The sequence below is a fragment of the Eutrigla gurnardus genome, assembly GCF_963514095.1.
Source record: "Eutrigla gurnardus genome assembly, chromosome: 9".
NCBI classification, from domain to species: domain Eukaryota; kingdom Metazoa; phylum Chordata; class Actinopteri; order Perciformes; family Triglidae; genus Eutrigla; species Eutrigla gurnardus.
Window position 1 is genome coordinate 7375921 of NC_139923.1, and position 22032 is coordinate 7397952.

Consider the following 22032-nt stretch of genomic DNA (forward strand, 5'->3'; position numbering starts at 1 on the left):
TTTTTATAAATTTCTTGTTTGGTTGATTGTAAAGCTCTATGGTGAGGTTTTATCTGTGCACTCACATATCATGTGTAAACAGTTGGAGCATTGTTACAAGAGAAAGGCCGCGGTCTCGCTGGTGGTCGAGGTTTGAAGTTGGGCGTTCCCAAAACGTCCCTGATGTTCGCTCTTCTTCCTTTAGCATCGGGAAGTGGCTGAAACAGAGAGCCGTGATTGGGCGAGGCACTCATCTGTGGGACGGGAATGCTGAACCTCACAGGTTGTGATGTCCTTGACACTGTGGATCAATACGGGAAATATCAGAACAACATGTCTCCTTTTTTACGCGTTGATTTATTTTAGTAGTAGCAATAAGCTGCAGTGGAAATCGGTTTGACAAGCTGCATTAGTGGCAAACTGACTGCATGTTCTCCGACGGGTTGTGGCGGTGCATTCATCAGTAACCCTGTTCCTGCCATCAACAATGTATTCAGGTGGCATTTGTAATTGTAATTATTATAATTATATAACTTTGACTTAAGTGTAGTGTTGCTTTCAAAAGAGTTGTATTTGTCCTGAACTTTGTGGCCTTAAAGGAACAGTTCACCCCAAAATTAAAAATACATATATTTTCTTCTTACCTGTGGTGCAACTTATCAAGTGAGATAGTGTTTGTGTGACCACATACTGTATCTGGAACAAACTTCCAGAAAACTGCAGGTCTGCAGTCTCCTCCCAGAGTTAGGGTTAGGTTGTGTTCCCACCTACGTGTTAGGATGAGGTTTAGGGTTAGGTTGTGTTCCCACCTACGTGTTAGGATGAGGTTTAGGGTTAGGGTTGTGTTTCCACCTAGGTGTTAGGATGAGGTTTAGGGTTAGGCTGTGTTCCCACCTACGTGTTAGGATGAGGTTTAGGGTTAGGTTGTGTTCCCACCTACGTGTTAGGATGAGGTTTAGGGTTAGGTTGTGTTCCCACCTACGTGTTAGGATGAGGTTTAGGGTTAGGGTTGTGTTTCCACCTAGGTGTTAGGATGAGGTTTAGGGTTAGGCTGTGTTCCCACCTACGTGTTAGGATGAGGTTTAGGGTTAGGTTGTGTTCCCACCTGGCTGTCTGTGTTGTGGCTCTGGCCCAGTTCGTCTCCAGTACCGCCAGGGAGGACGCAGCTGTTTACTCCTCAGCTTCACTGCTCTGCTCTTATCCTCATTAAGAAATGAAGAGGAGGAGGAGGAGGAGGAGGGAACCTCAGGGTCAGTCTTCCTCACATCTGTATCATCCAAGTCCAGCCATTTATCTTGCTCTGCCCTTTCAACCCCATCCATGCTTCCGATGCTGGACCTGCAGCTGGACCTGCAGCTGGACCTGCAGCTGGGTGGAAATAAGGATGGCTGGTGGTTTGAGGCCGAGCAGCAACAAGATGAAGATGGACAGAAGTCGGTGCAGAACCGCCGGGGAGTGCAGGAGGAGCTGCGAGCACCAGGCCAGCTGCAGCAGTGACTGCAGGCCGATGTCGGGATCTGGAGCTCCCTCACTATTCCGTCATGTCGAGAAGCTGAAATGGGCAAAACCAGGCTGCCAGGAACCAGAGACACACAGTGGTTCCACATCAGGACCTGGAAGCTCCTAACACCGTCTACTGCAAAGATAAAATAAATGAATTGATTTAAATGTCAAATACATTAAAATGTAGACATTCAATAAAAACACATGTATCATGTACCGATTAGAAATTAAAAGTAAAAAGGAAACAGTTGAAACCAACAGAAAATGCAATTAAATCTATTGTGGTAGGAAGCATAAATACCCACAAACGCTCTTTCATTCATTACATTTAAAAAAATCTCACTGGAATTTGGTGAATCCTGAACTTTGGACTTTTATCCATACCACTGTGTCAAAACGGCTGTAAAAGAAACGCTATTTCACAACCTACCTCCAAAACCGTTTCTGCTTTCGGCAGCGGCCATCAGTCTCCCCGGTCCGTATCTCCTCAGGTCTGGTTCCCATGGCGACAGGACAGCATCACCGGGTACCAGACAGTGTGTGTGAGCTCTGGAGTGGTTCACCATGTTGAGGGAGAGAACCAGCTGCCTCTGGGAGGAGACGACCCCCAAACCGGAGTCTCCTGGATCGTCGAACTCGACAACCCAAATACCTCCACGGCCCTGAAGTTGGCAACATGCACGGTGCCGCTTTAGTTGGGATTTGTAGTCTGTAATGGTTGTGTGTGTGCAGTTGAGACTCCAGTACATTGGGGTTTGAAATTCAGTTTGAAATTCAGTTTGGCCTTCAGCGAGTCAAACACATGACTTACTAAACAAAAACGTTATAATGGGTTTCTTTGTATCCATGTTGTATGTTACATTGTCCTAAAATTGGGTCACTGTATAAAAGCAAAGCCTATATTTTGTTAATTATTTGATGTAATGTGGATCTAAATACCATTAAAGCACTATCGCGTCCAAATACCTGCCTGTTTATGAAATCGTGCAGTATCTTTTCACCTGCACTTGCTGTATTACAGTTCCCAAGTAGTAGAGACCGTCCACCTCCCTCCTCGCCAACACTCGGCATCCTGGGAAGAACTCTGGATTGCCCATGGGGTGACCAGACAGCATGCATGGATTACCCAGACTGCACCACGTGACCACAGGAAGTCAACAAACACACATAAAACACAGGTATGTCATTTTATCCACAGCACCTCTAATATGCCTGCGTGTCTGTCACATGCTAAGAACGTCCATTTTGGCAGCATTTTTTGCACTGTATTGTCAAGAAAAACTGTAACCATCGAAACCAACCTGAGCAGAGGTGATGACGTGTTGTGTGGGATTAGGGCTGAATTGGACGGACAGAAACACTTGACTGGAGAGATTGTTGGCGCTGATGATTGTTGTAGAGGAACCACCTCACAACAAGCACAAAAACACACATTTCAGTCGATTATAAGGCGAGCGAGATAAATATATAAGCTAGTGTAAATTCTCCCAGCGCTCAAAGCTGTTTGGATAAATGATTCAAATGTTTGCAAAAACATGGATTTTTTTGTAGTTGCTTACTAAAGATTGTCTTGCTAGTTACAAAGGTACAAATCTGGATGTAAGTCTGTACATCTCTGAGAGACATATGGGTGTCAAGTATGAGGAGACATTCGGTCCGGCTTCAATATATTGAAACACTATGTTTCAATATATAAACCACCCACCCTTTATTTCCCTAAGTCCTGTCAGGCACCCAGTAAATTCAGCCATACCTTCTCCAGCACTCCATTCAAACCAACTGGAATCACATAACAGCTCCCTCTTGTGGCCCGGGTCAAACACTGCAGGTAGTCCGTAGTGTTGCTGTCCAGCTGACGACCTGAGTCCTGCAGGTAGAAGGCGTTTACAGGCCTCCCGGCTGCCAGGGCGGGCAGGGCTGCCAGCACGCCCTCCGGCTGGTAGGGGAGGTCTGTGCACAGCAGGTGGAGGGCGTGGCAGGCGGGGTCGATGAGGGCCACACTCAGGGCGGCCAGGAGGTCCCTGCCGGGGCTGCAGGTGATGGAGCGGATCCAGGACAGAGCCATGTACACCGTGTCAGGAGTACAGGGAAGCATGCGGTTGGACCAGCAGGCCAACTGAAAAGTCAAAAGAGAAAATCTCTAAAAAAGCGTTCCTTGTATGTTAGAGTCATAATGAGTCACCTCACCTTGCCTGAGAACGTCACGATGTTGAAGAGAGAGTCCCTGAGTGAAGCCTTGGTCAGCAGGGTCTGGATCAGCAGGCGTTTCACTGACCCCAGAGCAGCTCTCATGTTCTCTGAGCTGTCCACCAGAAAAGTGACGTTGCATCTCTGTTTGCCCAGAAACAGAGGCACCAGTGCAGCCTCGGAGGCCGCCGCCTGCCTGGAGGTCATCCCTGTGCTGCGATGATGTCAGTCACACTAGATTTATTTATTTCACTCTTGTTTTGTTTTTGTTTTTTTGCATACAAAGAGAGAAAGGGCTTTCTTTTTCCCTCACTTCTGTTTCAACCTTTAGAAATTAAATTGTGAAAAATGCAAAATGAAACGGTCTGATAAGCGTGTCAAACCATCTGGTGGTTCAATTGTACTAAATATTTTTACAGCACAAGAACACCGGGCCACGGATAGGAGGACTGTGTACATAAATGCAGGGTGTTAGATTTTCTACTAAACTTTAAATGCTGGGAAATGTTCAGGGACCATTGACAAATTTAATATTGAAATTTAACAAATACTAAACACATTTATGAAAATAAAAAAGGTACAATTTTAAGTTACTTATTTTTTCATAATGCCCCTTTTTATTCTATATATCTATTCCACGACAGAAATATTGCATATTGCATTTTAACCTCTTACCTACTGCCTACATTTATATGACAGCTGGAGTTATTAGTTACTTTACAGTTTAAGATTTAACAACCAAAACACATGATAGATTTCTAAAATATGATACGGGACCATAAATTCAACTACAAAATAACTGCAAAGAGACAAAAAAATTGTACAGAGAGGCACAAAGTAAATACAAAAAGACTTAACATGACTTTCGAGACACAACCCAACTATGAGCGATACACATGGATTACAAAGAGGGGAAACCAACCACAGTAACAAATAATACAAAAAGGCCAAAATGACAAAAACAACAATGGAAAGAGGCTAAACATGGAATATTTTTGTACTCAAGGGAAATCTTGAACCACGTTTATATATATTTACAGAAAATAATTGTTTATTTTACTTCAGTAAAAGATCCTTTGTTGCCCTCAGAGTGAATACACAGATAAATCATGAAGTTTGTACAATACCTTCAATTTTTATGTTGTTCACAGTCAATTACAGACGAGCACCGCGCTTCACTGTTGATGTTGGTCTCCATGGAGAAATGTTCAAGACCCAGTCAGTCTTCTTTACGGCCACTGGAGGGGCTGTTCCCCTGCCAATCAGCTGACTGAGGACCATTACCAGACACCACTGTCATGTCAGGGTTGCTATGGTACCATCATCCATCAGCTGAGCAACTAATGCTGCTCTCCTCCACCTCCTGAACAGCCAAGAGGTGAGAAATGACCCCGTCTCATTAACAGTGTTAATCATGTCAGAGTCCTCTTGGCAGCTCTCAGATAAAATAGGCCCAGTTATGACACAGTTTCCACAAATGCTAAACGTCCTGTGAAAAACTGAAGCAAAACAAGAAAAGGCAGAAAACATTCACATCATTTGGGATTTTATTTGATATTCAGTGCTGCACTTTGCTACGATCACGTGATAAAACACATCACACGTGTCACTGTCCTTTTGTAAACATGAAAAGGCAGCGACCTCGATGCAGGGAACTGTTTTTGGACTAGAAAATACATTCACGAAATACGTTATAAAATACAGACGATAAACAGCCGTATGTAGTAGATTGTGATAAGTTTACACTTCACAGAAAATAAGAACCCTCCAACCTTTATTCTCTAAGATTGATTTCCAGCTACAAATGTAGAATACTACTATAAATCTGGCGGAACAATGCGTATTTGTAACATACAAGGGCTATAAATCACAATTCTGTCAGAATCTTAAAGTATACAGGGCTACAAGTTCTGTTAATCATTTGTTTTCTACTGTAGACAGCTAAAACATCGTCATAGGCTACAAGGATGCAATTCATATGAGGAGCTGTTCGTGGGAGCAGCTGCTGTGTGAACTGCTGCCTTTATGTAAAAACAAGTGGATTATCTGACTCATTAATGCAGCAAACAATCAGGCAGAGAGAAAGTGATGAGAAATCTGAAGTTCCCCCAAAGAGTAAATACTTAAAGAGAGTAAAATATTGCTTTTGGTCACTGTGTGTTGCTGTTGTCGTCGTCACAGGTCTCTGAAGTCAGAAGAGTTGTGCATAAAGAGGAGACGAAGAAGCAGAAAGGATTTGGTGAGATTCATGTGTAGAATATTTTGTTTCCACGACCTGCAACACGATCTCACAACCCTCAGATTAACATGCAAGCACAAATGTGTACAACCAAAATTCATGGAAACAAAATCTAACCTTTCATTGGATGGCTTTTTGGCAAACTGAAGTTGCTCCCTGACGGTCGTCCCAAACACCAACATCTGCTTGTCAGTGTCGATTACACACTGCAACAAATACAAACCAACACATCATTTACATGCAGCGTCTGCAGAAATGTTGATTTACGTTGCTATTGGTTGATAAGATGCTGCTGATGATCTTTAAGTGTTCCTCCTGTGATTGGATGATTGATTGAGTCTGACCAGTAGCCATGGAGAAGCAGATTACCTTGAGTGACTTTAATGTCTTGTTGCCCAGGGAGATCAGTGGTCTGTCACATTCTGCAGATACATAAATGTAAACATAACAATAATGTTATGAAAGAGTCTCTAGAGTCTCTAGAATCAATGCAATCTTGACTTTTATTCATCTTCCTTGCCTACGATATGAAAGGAGCACATTATCCGGAGTTGCCCGAGTGTCAGGCTGAGTTCTCTGATGTGTCCGTCAATGCAAAGCCTTCTCTGAAAAGGAGAACCACCCGTCTGCATGTTGCATGTCTCCTCAACCAGATCTTTCAAACTTTAAGAGAGACAAAAAAACAACCCCGAATGACTCACTGAATACTTGAAGCGACCAAATGTACGTCTAATGGACAGAGAATGAGCGTCTCACCCTGATCTCTCCACGGTTAGCGAGGACATCAGGTTCAGTTTGCAGCCGGTGTCAATCAGCACATTCACCTCCTGTCCTAGACACTGTAAATAAGAAATACAGACATTAAAACAGAAAGCAATGAAAAGAGCAACCATCATCTGGACAAAGTATTCACCACATATTTCAAATGTATTCTGATTGGAGATAATAATTCTGAGGAAGTAATTATAATGGAATGTTAATATTCTTAGTATAACTCACCTTACAGGGAACACAGATGAAATCTTCCTCCTCTTCTTCCTCATCCTCGTGTGAATTGAAATGAGCACAGCCGAGGAGGACCCCCCTGTTGTTCGGGTTCACCCCACACATGTTCATCCTTCCCCGGGACAACTTGGCCTCCAGCAGGCGCTTCTGGAGAATATGATGCGGCTGCTACGGTAACAGCAGACACAAACACTGATAATAACGCTGCCTTTAACGTGTAGATAAACTAAAGAGATATCGAAGGAAATGTATATACAACACAAGGAGAAATGTACAGGGTTCAATTTCTGAGTGACACTGTCAGTAACGTAAATATAACATTATTAAATATAAATATTCAAGATACCATTCAAGCACTCAACTAAATAGCAATTGATATGGGCTATACCATTCCATTCCATTCCATAATCTAAAAATAATGCAATCATAAATTCTAAATGTTTATACAGTGATTAAGTCGGTAATTTGGTTAAAGCTGACATAAATACAGATAGAGAATAAATAGCAAGTTATAAAAAAAACTAAAATAGGTAGAAGTAAGTAGAAAATGTAAATATATGATTAAGTAATCATACTTATGTGAAAATATATAGAATACAATGTAAGAGGAGTATAACATGATATTATTTATATATTATGGTATATAAGCTATAGTAGTATAGTAATATAACTAATAGGTCTAATACCAGTCTAATAACTGATAAGAGGCCTGCCATGAGAGACTCACTCCCTGTTTAGATGTCCCGAGCTTCTTCAGTCCATCCAGAGGAAGCAGATCAGCGGAATCTTTATGGAGGAACTGGATCGCCTGTTTTATCCTCCTCTGCTGCCTCAGAGCCGCAGCATCCAGGACCACCGAGTCCCTCCAGTCCTCCGTCCGCATCCCGGAGAGCATGACGGCGGGTAGGCTTCAGAGACGGGCCGAGGCGACGCGGGGACCTGGACCTGAATGTGTAGAATGATGAGGAATCCCCGATGACGAGCTAGTGGACAAGAGGAAACGCCCCCCAGTGCTGGTCGTCAAGTCAGACAGGAAACGACACGACTTCTGGTACATACCTTCAAAATAAAACTCGAATTTAAGGTAGTACCAAATTAACATTTTGGTTTGCAATGACGTAGGCAAAATAACAATTTAGCCCACACGGATATTGTTTCAACTGAAAACTGAATATCTTTGTCTTTCTGTCACATTTAACAAAAAAGACACACTTTTTGCTTTCATCACAGAGAAGACAGCTCCGACATTATGGCTTTGAATGTTTCATAAGCACAATTTTTCTTTTGATCCACTGACAAGGGCTGCACGGTGGTGTAGTGGGTAGCACTCTCGCCTCACAGCAAGAGGGTCCTGGGTTCGATTCCCGGGTCGGCCCGGGTTCCTTCTGTGTGGAGTTTGCATGTTCTCCCCGTGTCAGCGTGGGTTCTCTCCGGGTTCTCCGGCTTCCTCCCACAGTCCAAAGACATGCAGGATGGGGATAGGTTGATTGATGACTCTAAATTGCCCGTAGGTGTGAATGTGAGCGTGAATGGTTGTCTGTCTCTATATGTTAGCCCTGCGATAGATTGGCGTCCTGTCCAGGGTGTACCCTGCCTTCGCCCAATGACAGCTGGGATCGGCTCCAGCCCCCCCGTGACCCTAAATACAGGATAAGCGGTAGAAAATGGATGGATGGATCCACTGACAATTAGTTTATCAGTCGTAGCAAGACTAACTAAATTATGGCCCAAAAATCAAGAGACAATATACCGCATTTAAGGCAATTACACATTTATTTACAGAATGTTTTCATAAAAATTCATTTCAAAGTGATTTTAGGAATAAAGGAAAAAACAAAGAAGAGCCCACAGTCACAGTAAGTATTAAATGTAGGCTACATGAGCCAAAAAGAAAATGCTAAAACAATCATAATTGAGATACAAATACATTACTTTCATAATTTTGAACCACGCCTGATTTTGTTGTTGTTTATACAATAAGTTGTTAATATAGGCCTATTTGACTCATCCTACTTGAAATGCATAAACAGGGCTTCTGACTGCAATGGTTTTAGAGGGAAGACCACAACTTGTTTGGAATGAGAGCTTTTACTTTGACGGTCTCTTCCTGTCTGATGTTGAGTCTCGCAGCTTCACCTTGCAATAAATTCGTGACTTTATTCATTCGTGACTCCGTTAGAAATAACAGAATTCAACTACACAAAGATGTTTGGCAAAGAAATGCTGACAGGAAAATGTTTGTATGAAATAAATCAAAGTATAGAGAATATAATATATAGAATATAGTTTTATTCAGGAATAATTCGTTTCTTACTGAGAAATTGCGGCAATACATTAATCTGACCTGTAACATGATGAAAGGGGAAACATACATTCTTTCTTCGAATACTTTTTATATCAAGACCTCATGTAATTTCCATGACATAATTGCTTTGAAACACACACACACACACACACACACACACACACACACACACACACACACACACACACACACAAGCACGCACACACACACAAGCAATGAACAGAAAATAATAGGCCTATGTAGATGCATACATATAGCCTATAAATATATAGCATAGGGGGAAAATTTAGCTCATGAGAAATGTTAATGTTAATTTATTTGAGAATGCCCGAATGTTCATGCTGACGTTTGCACTTGTTTAAATGTATTGAAGGATGTTCCCTCTAATATTGGGTTGATTTGTCAATGATGTACCAAATACTAAAACCTAATCTATTCATCAGTGGTGTGATTCATACATTTAGCCTACTCAAATACTGTACTAATGCACACAATTGATTTCCATTTTCTGCTACTTCATACTTATACTTCACTACATTTTCTAGGCAAATATTAGACACAAAATAAACGAATGCATTTTTGATGAAGTAGTCATAGGCTAAACTGACCAGTAGTAGCCTAACTGAAATTAACTCCACCTTTTTGAACTACAACATTAAATTGATCTACATATCAATAATTATAATTAATATAATGCACAGAAGGCTCATGACTCTGAAATGTGTATTCTGCGTTGAGTAGCCAACATTTACTTCTGGTACTTCAAATATGATGCTATTTAACTTAAGTAAGGTTTTTAGTGGATTTGTACAATTAGAAAGTATTGCTACTTGTACTTCCATTGTTCTATTAATTGTAATCCGGTTTTGGTCCATTGTGAAATGTATTGAATTGTTCTTTGTATGTGATATTCTCTGCGTATGTGCCGATTGTGGACAGGACATTTCTTCTTCACTGCATTGCACTCCCCCCCCCCCCCCCCCCTCCCCCCCCTCTTTTTTACCCACACGACCTTGTTTTCAACATGGATGCCGAAAAACCTCTCCACACACCGCTGTTTATGTTGCAGAATAACAAATCTAACCACCCACACACCCGCGGCACACAGTGTCTGGTAAATCCACAATTTCGGCTGACTTTTCATCTAATGTTGAAGCTTCAAATATTTATTGTCTCACGACGCCGCTGTCCATTTCTTAAAAGGAAAACGCTCCGAGACAATACGAAACCCGACGCGGAATGGCGTCTGCTAGGGGCCCGGGAAGCTGAATAACAGCAGCAGCCTCAAATACACGAATCGGAGTGGGAGATGCGATCTCTCCGAGCAATCAGCGTGTCTGAATTGCGAGTAGGCGGGTGCAGCGCGTGGAGGAATCTGCTGTCATACATGTTCCCGGCGCGAGGAGCGTTTCCTGCACTGGTGCATGGTGGTCGAACAGGAGGAATTGTTGGAAATTTTTCCGAGGTTAGTATATAAATTGGTTTTTACCCAGTATGCATTATTCCCACAGCCATCTCCGAGAGGGAGAGGGAGTGACGGGCTGCGGCTGGGACTCAACGAAGAACGGGAGATACTGTTTTAACATTAAATAGAAAATGACATCCAGCGAGTCAAAATGCTTAAGTTATCATTAATTAGCTCGGTGTTGTTTCCTAGTTATAGGAGCTCGGCTGGGAGCTGTACGGAGACAGCTAGCTAGCATCTCCAGTTGCCACACAGTCGGCTAAGACTTCAGTGACTTCTAATAAGCGCGGTTCCTCATTAACGTGACTTTATGCAAGAAACAGTTTCCTAATAAGCCTCTAAAAAAGTCGTGACAGCAGCACCAGTTCGGTTGGCGTAGTTAGCAATGCTGTTAGCATGGTGGCTAACCGCCCTGCTCCTTCGTTATATGACGTTGTTAAGGCTGTGCGTTCAAACTGGCTGTCAGTGTGCTAACCGAGCAGCCCGCACACAGCACAGCCGCTCCGCTGTAACGTTACCTGTTGGATAATGTCCCGTTGCAGAGTGATAAATGCAGCAAGTCATAGTTGTGCTAACATCGTAGCTAGCTGCCCCCCCTACATGCTATATTCAAAATAACAAGCGCCAAAAAAAAAAGACTCACCAGAGATGAAATAAGAGCCCATTCAGGTGGTGAGCACTTATTAGCTTAAATAATAAAATATACCCAGAGCTATACCCACACCTGTAAAGTTTGCTTCATTTTTTGTCTCTGTGATAATCTGAAGAATTACAAAACTATATACCGGTATGTGCACTTTAACACTTCAATATCTGCACAGGCTTTCATTGTGTCAATTACTCTAAGGATAAATAATCATTTTGAGAGTCTTAATTGTCGAAATGTATTCAATAACTTTCCCCCTAACATTTGGTGTATATATGTTAATGTTAGGTCTACAGTTAAACTGCCTGTTATTAAAATGTGTTTAGCTTTTCATTTACCTACCTTTATAACTAGCTATTACTACTGTACTGTCTTTTTTTTAGCATGTTCACACACAACTACTGAAATTAGCCATTAAAACCAACTGTAAAATGCACAATTTGAAAAATTGAATCAGGTGACAGCAAAACATGGGAGGATGAAACGCTTAAAGGACTAGGCAATAACCATGAAATATGGCATATGCAATGCAGAGTAAACAATGTTAAGCCGAAATACGGCCCATAAAGTTAGAAAATGACATTACAGAAGACATAATTAAAACCAGAAGGCTAATAAACAAGAAGCCAAGCAAATGAGAATGGACCAGGAAAGTATTTGTTCATTAGGTATGACAGCAAGAATGATTTGTGCAGTAAACACGTTTTAAGAATATATGCAAAGGAAAGGTAAGAGTCACTTGTATTTAATGGAATTCTAACTGTTGTCAGGATTTAATAGACAATGTGTACATTTACTGATGTAATAAGGGCCATAAGGTGGGTTATGCTTTATTACTTGGCTGTCTTGGTGTGGGTGTCTGTGTTAAAATCAAGTTGTAAGAATTTCATTATGTCAGTTTTGTGCTTAAATCCTGCATATTCCTAAACTATTGCACACGTCATTAAGACACCTCTAGTTGTCACGTTTGCCTCCTCCGTGCTTGTGTCAGTGTGTCTCTCTGTGTCACCACTCCAGCAGCTGAAGCATGCTCTTGGCCCAGATAAACCGGGACTCCCAGGGAATGGCAGAGTTTCACGATGCAGACGGGCAGCCGGTCACACTCTGTCTGACGGAGGCTGTGACTGTGGCAGGTGAGCTAACTTGAACGTGTCATCGTTATAACACTGGAATATAAGTTCAGGTGGACAAATTGTTTTTATTTAATTATTTCTTGTGTTAATTGTGATGATGCTTTTGCTGTGCTGCTGCTCAGTAAAAAATAATAATAATAATGTAGGAAAATTCAAGTATTACACGACCACAGAGGTATCCCTTAGATAACTAGAATACTATATACATTATGAGCATTGACTAGAAAAAAACATGATGCATGACAAACACATAAAATCATACCTACTGTATATTTGAATGCACTCTAATCACTGAATAGATTGACATTCATGTTTATTATCATGCGTGTATATACAGTATATGTTAGTTAGTTAGTTAGTTAGTTAGTTTCTATGAAAGTGTATTGAGATACAAATGACCACATAGAAAGTGAGGACATAAGGCTGTTGCAATATATAATTATTCAATATAAACTTTACACTTTCTGCAAACACAGTAGCACAGAAGATTAAAGGAAACACTTTTCATCAGATGTCTTCTTCTAGACCATAAAACAACAATAAACTGGGAATTGATGGGAGGTGATCTGTCATTTATAAATGCAGTACTTTTTCAGTTTTAGTTTCCCAATTGAATGAGTAAAATCTAATGACTGACTTGTATTTACCGGTATCAGGTATTTGTCATCTCAGGTCCCTTTTCAGAGCCATGACCAAGCAGGTAATCATGAGCATGTAGTGTTTATTTTTAGGGATAAGAACTCAGTTTAATGTTGCCACGTGTAGCCATAACATGACGATCGAACTGCTATGGTCTTCTTTAAGTAACGTCATTGTCAAATCCTTGTTCCAGATGGCGATCAGATGGAGAGCATGGACACAGTGAGCCTGCAGGCTGTTACTCTTGCAGATGGATCCACCGCGTACATTCAGCATGACACCAAAACCTCCTTTTCAGATGGACAGATTATGGACGGCCAGGTGATCCAGCTGGAGGACGGCTCTGCTGCCTACGTTCAGCATGTGTCGATGCCAAAAGGAGGTGAAACGCAAATCTGATCTTGTTTATTTGTATTTCAACTGGATGACTTAATGCCATCTTACTACTGTATACTGTTGAGATATCCAGAAACTACGTGGAGGTTAACAGTTTACTGTTCTTTTATGCTGTAGGAGGCGACAGTTTACAGCTTGAAGATGGACAAGCAGTTCAGCTAGAAGATGGAACAACAGCCTACATTCACACACCCAAAGGTAAGGACTTTCACAGAGAATTTTAAGCTCCTGTCTATCTTCAATGTAATTGCATATCGATCAGCAGTGTATCGGCACAGAAATTAATTTGTGAGGAAAAGATGTAAAGGTTTTTTTTTTAAGTTCATAGTTTTAGTCGTATTTTCCCAGTTTAAAAAAAAAAAAAAAAAAAGAGAGCAGGAAACAAATTACATTACAAACTTGAAACAAGAAGAAGAAGACGATAAAGTAAAGAGACATTTAAAAACAAAAGGTAAAGAGGGTTTTTTTGTTTGGGTTTACCTACTTTGATTCACTCTTCCTCTGTTTTTCCATAATCCCCTTCTATAACCTCTGGAGAAGCAGTGTACTAGGAACTTCAGAAGAATCAGAAGTTAGCTACTCAGTCAGTTTGTGGACTTTGTGGACGTTCCACACTTTAAATGCAACATACATCCTCTTGTGGCTGCATTCAGCTCAGATCTGTGTATCAATTGGTCTTATGGACTGAAACCAAAAGTCAATGTTAAACCCGACTGAGTGTTTGGAAACGTGGTCCATGTTTGCCCATTTATTCAAATGAATTAAGAAAAGGCTCAACGAATATTTCACAAATAGACCCAGAAATGTTTAATATATTAATAAACCTCTCAAAAGCCATGTCTTTATATCTATGTGATTTTAAACCGTAAGTTTAACTGCAGCTATTGTCTGAAACTATCCATCCTCACTGAGCAAACAACCTTCTCAGTTTTCTCTAGACATGAACATCCCTCGCCTTGTTTCCGTGCAGATACGTACGACCAGGGCGGCCTGCAGGAGGTACAGCTGGAGGACGGCAGCACCGCCTACATCCAGCACACGGTGCACATGCCCCAGTCCAACACCATACTGGCCATCCAGGCCGACGGCACCATCGCAGACCTGCAGGCTGAGGCCACGGCCATTGACCCTGAGACCATCAGTGTGCTGGAACAGTACACCACCAAGGCAAGTTACTTCAGTGTGGCACTAGTCGGGCAAACCTGCCATTTAGTTTGGGAATAATATAGTGATGCTATAACGCACCGCAAATAATACCATGATAATTCCTTACTTACTTATTTTAATATTATTATTTTTACTTGTTTTTTTGTTATTTGATAACTACTAATGAATAAAACATTTTGTATGGAGGTGAAGTTAAAATGTACTTGGTTCAAGAAGACTGTGTACCCCGGGAAGTGGAAAATAACATAAATGGTAAACTCTGGTATAGACTGAATTTTGAAATGTTCTCCTCATGGTTTATCTTGATTTAACATTTTTGGGTAACACACCCGTCTCCTTCCTCTCAGGTGGAAAATATAGAAAACCCCCTGGGGTCCTTCGGCAGGGTGGAAGCAGACAATGGTGTCCACATGCAGGTATCTTTTCAAGAGTATTTTTCTTTTCATTGCTTTTTATCCTTCAGCCTGGTTGAACATTGGAGTCTAATTCATATTTCTTTCAGATTGTGTTACAGGGTCAAGACAACAGGTCGGGGAGGGCCTCAAACGTAGGAGAGAAGTCTTTCCGCTGTGAATACGAGGGCTGTGGAAAGCTCTATACCACCGCCCACCATCTCAAGGTAAGTGTGGTCCATGAAACTGTGTTGCTTTGCTCGTCTACTCGAGTGTGGGATTGTTTAAAGACAACACAACGTCCTTCTGTGATGTTGTTAGTCTGCTTTTTCAGCCTCACTGCTACAGCGTTTTGTTTGTGCGTCCTGCAGGTACACGAGCGCTCCCACACTGGAGACAAACCGTACATCTGCGACTATCCTGGCTGTGGGAAGAAGTTTGCAACAGGTAGCTGTGGAGACTTACATTTTCTTCTCGCAGAGCTGTCTCATCTTTTATTTTCTTTTGAAACATTTTTTATTACGATAACAAATGGGGGGGGGGGGAGCAAATGTATGCTTGTCCATCAAAGGCACATCATTTAGTGTCTGACATTAAAATGAGGCCTTCCCTTATATGTCAGATATTTAAAAAATAATAACAGAGAAGAATAACAATGATTATAAATGTTGTTGTTTTTTAAAGGGGTTTCCATACTGCTAATATTACTACCAACACCAAATGCAGGTGGAACCCGGATTTCTGCCTAAAGTCTGATAAGGCAGTTTTTTTCTCGCCACTGTGGCGCTGTAACGCTTTGCTCCTGGTGATGTTGGGACTTTGAAATGACTGTCTTCATGAAATTATGTTCTATTCCTGCCCTTTAGAGAAGTCTCCTGAGATCACTTTTGTTGTGGTTTCACACTATAATTAAAATTGAATTAAATATTGTTATATTCCTGTCACACTTTCATTATTGGTAAATTGTGTCAAACTGAAAGACACAGTTCACATGAAACAGAACAGTTAAATATTAAAAGGAGTTCAAATAGTAGCACAGGAGCACTTACATTTAGACCCCAAATTCATAACATGACTTAAATAGACATTCTCTTTATAGTCTTTAAAAGAACGTCAAATGTTTCCAAGAAATTATTGTTTGTTGTATTGATGTAAGTCATCCATTCCAGAAATAAAATGACAACTAATTCTATAATCCATTTAATAAACTAACTAATAACAAGAGAGTGATTTTAAAATCCAGTTTTTAAACATTTTACACATCGGAACATGTAATATGTATTTCTTAATTTAGGGTTGGAAGTGATGCAGCCTCAATTAAATCATTGTGACAGATTACTTTGGAATGTGTGATACATTTTTTACTCTATGCTTTGTTTGAAGACCTTGATGAAAATGCTGTAATTATTTTAGTGACATCACAAATTAACATTTTGAGATCAAAATAAAATTGGACTAAAGTGCTCTTATGCTACAACCAAGGATTGTACAAAAATGGCTTCTGTTTCTTGTTGTGATTGCAAGGATACGGACTGAAGAGTCACTCACGCACGCACACGGGGGAGAAGCCATATAGATGTCAAGAGCTGAACTGCTGCAAATCCTTCAAAACCTCCGGAGACCTTCAAAAGCACACAAGGACTCATACAGGTACACTACAATACTCGGGACAGATCTAGTTTTGTTGCACCATATGCCTGAAAAGTTGTGTATATGTCTTATATACGAGTCATATGTCTGACACAGGCTTTATCTGCTGTTTGCTACTGCTGGGACTAAAAATGATGACTTCCACTTGGCCTCAAGCCTGTTTTTGTTTGCTACAGAAGTGACTGGGTGTTTGCAGCTGAACTTATTTTGAAGCAAACCACCATGTCGGAGTCATGCACCACTGATTTTTAAAACAAAACAGATTGGGGTGCAGTGCCAACGTCCAGTTTAGGCTGAACAAATTGTACTTTTTTTCATATCTGGAGGTGTGAAGCTAAATTTACCCACAAGGGGCTGGAGGAGTTTTCAGGCACATGTTCGTCATGGGAAGCATGACTCCGAGGCTCTGTGGCTTATTTCTGAATAACAGGATTTTTGCAGTTTTATTCCATTGGAATCGGGAGACCTTAACTATACCAGCATGTCAAACACTCCCAATAAAAAAATCCTCTCACAGTTGAGTTCAAATGGATTAATTTTATTCACATAAAATTGGCACTATTGATTTGAGAATTGAAAAAAATATGTAATGCTGGAACGATGGGTAACCCAGTCATATGTCTGCAGGAGAGAAGCCTTTCAAATGCCCGGTCGAAGGCTGTGGCAGGTCGTTTACCACCTCCAACATCCGAAAAGTGCACATCCGAACACACACTGGGGAGCGGCCATACTACTGCTCTGAGCCAAGCTGTGGACGGTCATTCGCCAGTGCCACCAACTACAAGAACCATATGAGGATACACACTGGTGAGCCCTTTTTCATCACAGTCTGTCCTAACCTGTAATGAGTCATAAAACCATGGCTTGGTGTCCTACTCAAGAGTTAAGTGCGTAATCATTCCTGAGCTCTTGTCTAACTATGTTAATTGATCCCAAGTTCTTTAGCATCACACTAAGTAGGGATGCACTGATCCAACTTTTGGGAAATTCAAACCTGCTTTTCTACTTCTTCTTCAGGAGAGAAACCTTATGTCTGCACAGTGCCTGGCTGTGAAAAGCGCTTCACAGAATACTCCAGCCTTTACAAACACCATGTGGTCCATACACCCTGCAAACCTTACAACTGCAATCATTGTGGGAAAACCTACAAGCAGATCTCAACACTCGCCATGCACAAACGCACAGCGCACAATGACACGGAGCCCATCGAGGAGGAGCAGGAGGCCTACTTTGAACCCCCAACAGGTGGGTGGAAACGTATCTGGAGAAACTGAAGAATGTTTTTGACTGTAAGGTGTCCTTGAGTGTATAGAAAGCCGCCCATACATAAAATGTATTATTATTATTATTATATCCGCAAAAAATGTTGTTGAAGGTCTTGTGACAGAAATGTGAAAATTACATTATGAATAACATTCTCTCAAATTTTGATAAACAAAATCTTTCGACTTCAATTCAGATGCCATTGATGACCCCAGTGTCAGCTACACAACAACGGTGGTTGAGGGGGACGACTCCGGCTCAGAGCAGGTTCCCATGGAGAGCTCAGACATGATGGGTCAGCATCATGTTGCCTTGGTAACGCAGGAGGACGGAACACAACAGCAGGTAAGGGAATGCAGTGACGTCACAAATAATAAATACATCACAGTTGAGGACCAAAGGGGGCGTTAATCCAATTTAATGCTGTGCACTAAAATGAGAGAACGGCTGTTTGAAGAAACAGAGATTTCTATTTCTACATGACTTAACAAATGGTTAATTTCAAACGGATAACCTTTCTATTGAAATGTGTGATGCAAACGGCAAATCTCGTGCAAGGGCTTATCGCCACTGAGGATGACAATTATTATGACGAGACATGACTAATAATATGCCTATGAAAATAAGTCAGAAAACATAGGCAGTAACGTTAGGAGTTAGTGAAAATAGAAACTCACAACTAACTAACACATTCATAGTCCTCTGCCTTTTTGGTGTCCGTCCATCCCGCTGTAGAATATGTGGATATTTATCATTGCAACAAGTGACAACTGACAAATATTAGCTCTCTTAGCTTATCTCGTTTATTAACGACCGAACATATAGTGAGTTAACATGCAACATTTGTACACCTCACAACCAATCCACAGTAACCAATCCTGTCAGATCCCCGGAAACATAACATGGCTGTACTATTAAATATTTAAAGATGCACAGTCCAATACATCCTCTGGAACAGAAGAGGGAAAGTGCAACATCTAGTGGCTGAATGTTATCAATGTTATCAATAACACCTTGAGTCAGTGAACAACATTTATGCCTAAATCACGTTGGCAGATTTTCATCCCAGTGGTGGTTTTATTTTATGACTGAGGGACACTTAGCAACATGAAATCACATACTGTGTATTTAAGTGAATTAAGTAATAACAATTAGTAAGTTATTCAACTTTATTTGCGTAAAAGTACTTTACAGGGTAAATGATCATCAACGCCGGGCATTAGAAATGTTATTTAAAAGTAGAATATGACTGAAGTGACATTTCTTTTCAAGCCCATAAGGCCTGCTCAAGGCTGCAGTCCTCTTTCATTGCTCTGTCACTGTCCCGTGTTTTATAGTTTTACAATAAAGTCTGCAAAGATCCTCAGTCCTCCAGGTCCTGATGTTATTTGAAAGCTTTATCGTAGGCAACTGGGATTGCTTTTAGTGTTTGAAGATATGCTTTCAAAGACTAACACAATAATGTGTATTTTGTTTGTCAAAACAAAGACATTTAAGTAGGATAACTATGACTCTAATACTCAAGATACTTTGACTTTTGTTCAGCCTTAGATTTAACCGCTGTTGTTCACTCTATATTCTGTGTCTCAAATCAGGTCAGTATATCTGAAGCAGACTTGCAAGCTATGGGTGGCACGATCACCATGGTAACCCAGGAAGGCACGACCATAACCATCCCAGCCCACGAACTGGCGACGCAAAGTGGTCACTCGGTTACCATGGTAACGACAGACTGCTCAGATGAACAGGTAAAAAATATACGGTACTGTACTTAGTTAACTGAGCTGAGCTTTATAAGAGCACACACCTTTCCTTAAAACATGCGGGAACTGGAATTAAACATTGAACCGTCGTAGATTATTAGCATTCCCTAAATTGAAAGCAACCAACTTATTTGTTTATGTATTCATATATCTGAATATTGGGTAATATTTGAATATGCATAAAGCTTAACTATAAACGGTAGTAAACCATCTCACTGGGTGATAAGATTGAAGTGGGAGTTGGTTAGGGTCACACCAATATTTCTGTTAGGGTACCTCTGTGATAGCACTAGATGTGGTCAATAAATTGATTTGTGACGCCAAAGCAGTTGATTGGTTTGTTTACATCAATGTGTCTGTGTCCTTCAGGTAGCCATCATGACGCCGGACATGTCTGCGTTCCAAACTGTGGAGGAGGCCGGCTACAGCCAAGAGCAGGATGACATTCATCCTGTCACATTACTGGCCACCTCCAACGGCACTCACATCGCTGTGCAGGTTGGTAGACCGACACCATAGGAGTGAATACAGTAGTGGGGTGAGTGTCAATCTGTGAATTAGTTTAGTTTATGGAAGAAGAAGGAGACTTCATACATCCGCCACGCCATGTTTTCATGCAGAAAATAATTTGGGAATGCAAGTTCAGCGATAGAGGCCCATTAAATGCAGAGACATCAGGTATGCTTGTGTATGGTGCTGCGTTGATGGGTTTTGTTCTGATGTTGATATTCTGATGGTGATATGATACTGACAGGAGTTTCCCATGATACTGACAGGAGTTTCAGTACAGGAGGGTACTTTAGTTGATCCCTCCCAGGATCACACCCGGTTGAGCTGTTTACTTAAACGCTTAACTAAAAATCACTGGTAGGTGGGGTTCGGATCAGGGGGTGTAGGTGTTACAACCCTCCTGTTGCATTTGATTAGCGTTCAAACTAAACCGAAACCTAGCAACCACTGATGTGTAAGTTTGCATGTAAAAAAAATTAATGATTTGAAAACTACGGGCACTCAATCAGCAAAAAAAAAAGGAAGCAAAATCTGTAATAACAATTTACGGTTGTGGTTTTATTTCCCAGCACAAAAAGTCATCGGCAAAAACAGTCAGAAATGAGTGTGATTTTTTTTTCACACATTAGAGTCTGTTTTCCATTGGTGGGGTAACCAGGTGATTATGTAATGACAAACATTGACCCACTGCGTAATGAAAAAGATGAGAATCTTGTCTGTGTTTAAATTCCATATTATACCATTCAGGAACTTAACGACTACGAACTAATCAGGCCTAAAACCCCAGAGGGGCGATGATCACATCAAAGGTTGCAGGTCACACAAGTAATCTTCATTCACATTGTTTTCATTCTCCCCTTCCAGCTCGTTCTGTCATGTTAATTACAAAGCAAACATTGTTTGACTGCCATGTGACAGTACCCTTTAACACAATCAGTCAACGTCAGAGAGGATATTGTCTTGCTTAAGGGGGTCGGGAGTAGTGATCGATTAACAATGGCTATCTGTTTCAATAAATGTTTGAATTCATGCACTTTGTTTTACCTCTCTCTGTAGCTCAGTGATCAGCCTTCGCTGGAGGAAGCCATCAGAATAGCATCAAGAATACAGCAAGGAGAGTCACCGGGCCTGGATGATTGATGAACTCATTATGGACTATGATTTAGGATCAAAACCATCTCCATTGGACTATGTCAACGAGAGAAATCACGTCTTCCCCCCCATGTTTTTTTTTCACAAAAGAATTTAGCTTTTATGTGTACATAGGATTTTGATAACTGGATTCTGCAATGCTATTTTGTCCCCCAACCATAAAGATGGGAAAGGGGGGAAATGCTTTCTAATGTTTATGGTGCACAATTCACAGTGCAGTGTACAGCTAATGCTATTTCTAATAAATAAAAAAAGAAGTGTGAATTGTTGACTCTACTCTAGTTTGAACACCTGAATCCCTGTTAAACATAGAAAATCCAGCATCACTACAGAAAAGGGCTATGTAACAAAATGTATCTTATGAAAATTGATTAATAGTATCAAGGTGTGCAAAATTTGTAGTAACATGTAGCTGGCACTAAAACGAAAAAATATATAAGAAAATACAAGTAATTTTGCAGTAAAACAAATGGCAAACAAAAATGGCAAGAAAATACTAGGCATGTACATGATTATATTATATTATATATATATATGATTGACCTTAGTATAAGCTTACAGGTGTATGAGAGCAGATGTGTTATGAGCATTTGTTGATTTTCCACCATGAACTGGAAATTGTATGCTTTTAAAGACGG

At 40.9% G+C, this 22032-nt stretch overlaps 3 protein-coding genes across 4 annotated transcripts; 1 reads left to right on the plus strand and 2 right to left on the minus strand.

Annotated features, from left to right (window-relative positions):
• Positions 1–68: 68 nt before the first annotated feature.
• On the minus strand, positions 69–3876 carry cUnh11orf16 (chromosome Un C11orf16 homolog; the record flags this gene model as incomplete). Its single annotated transcript, XM_084017884.1, has 7 exons — positions 69–280; positions 1085–1615; positions 1913–2144; positions 2484–2613; positions 2784–2890; positions 3236–3598; positions 3670–3876. 7 exons carry the CDS (start codon positions 3874–3876, stop codon positions 69–71), a joined length of 1782 nt encoding a protein of 593 aa, XP_083874010.1.
• Positions 3681–8005, minus strand: LOC311019122 (nuclear receptor-interacting protein 3-like). Its single transcript, XM_084018349.1, has 8 exons — positions 7641–8005; positions 6908–7081; positions 6665–6747; positions 6429–6571; positions 6278–6330; positions 6026–6114; positions 4797–5854; positions 3681–3883 (listed from the first exon to the last, which is right to left on the minus strand). Exons 1-7 carry the CDS (start codon positions 7806–7808, stop codon positions 5845–5847), a joined length of 720 nt encoding a protein of 239 aa, XP_083874475.1. The 5' UTR covers positions 7809–8005; the 3' UTR covers positions 3681–3883; positions 4797–5844.
• Positions 8006–10528: 2523 nt separating this feature from the next.
• Positions 10529–21658, plus strand: znf143b (zinc finger protein 143b). 2 transcript variants are annotated; one of them, XM_084018347.1, is made up of 15 exons: positions 10529–10683; positions 12347–12462; positions 13295–13483; positions 13615–13695; positions 14426–14664; positions 15012–15080; positions 15167–15283; positions 15428–15503; positions 16581–16706; positions 17334–17513; positions 17724–17951; positions 18166–18314; positions 19565–19717; positions 20102–20230; positions 21299–21658. In XM_084018347.1, exons 2-15 carry the CDS (start codon positions 12357–12359, stop codon positions 21380–21382), a joined length of 1926 nt encoding a protein of 641 aa, XP_083874473.1. In that variant the 5' UTR covers positions 10529–10683; positions 12347–12356; the 3' UTR covers positions 21383–21658. The 2 variants fall into 2 exon arrangements, with proteins under 2 accessions (XP_083874473.1, XP_083874474.1); XM_084018348.1 differs by having other exon boundaries at positions 10530–10683; positions 14468–14664.
• Positions 21659–22032: the final 374 nt, after the last annotated feature.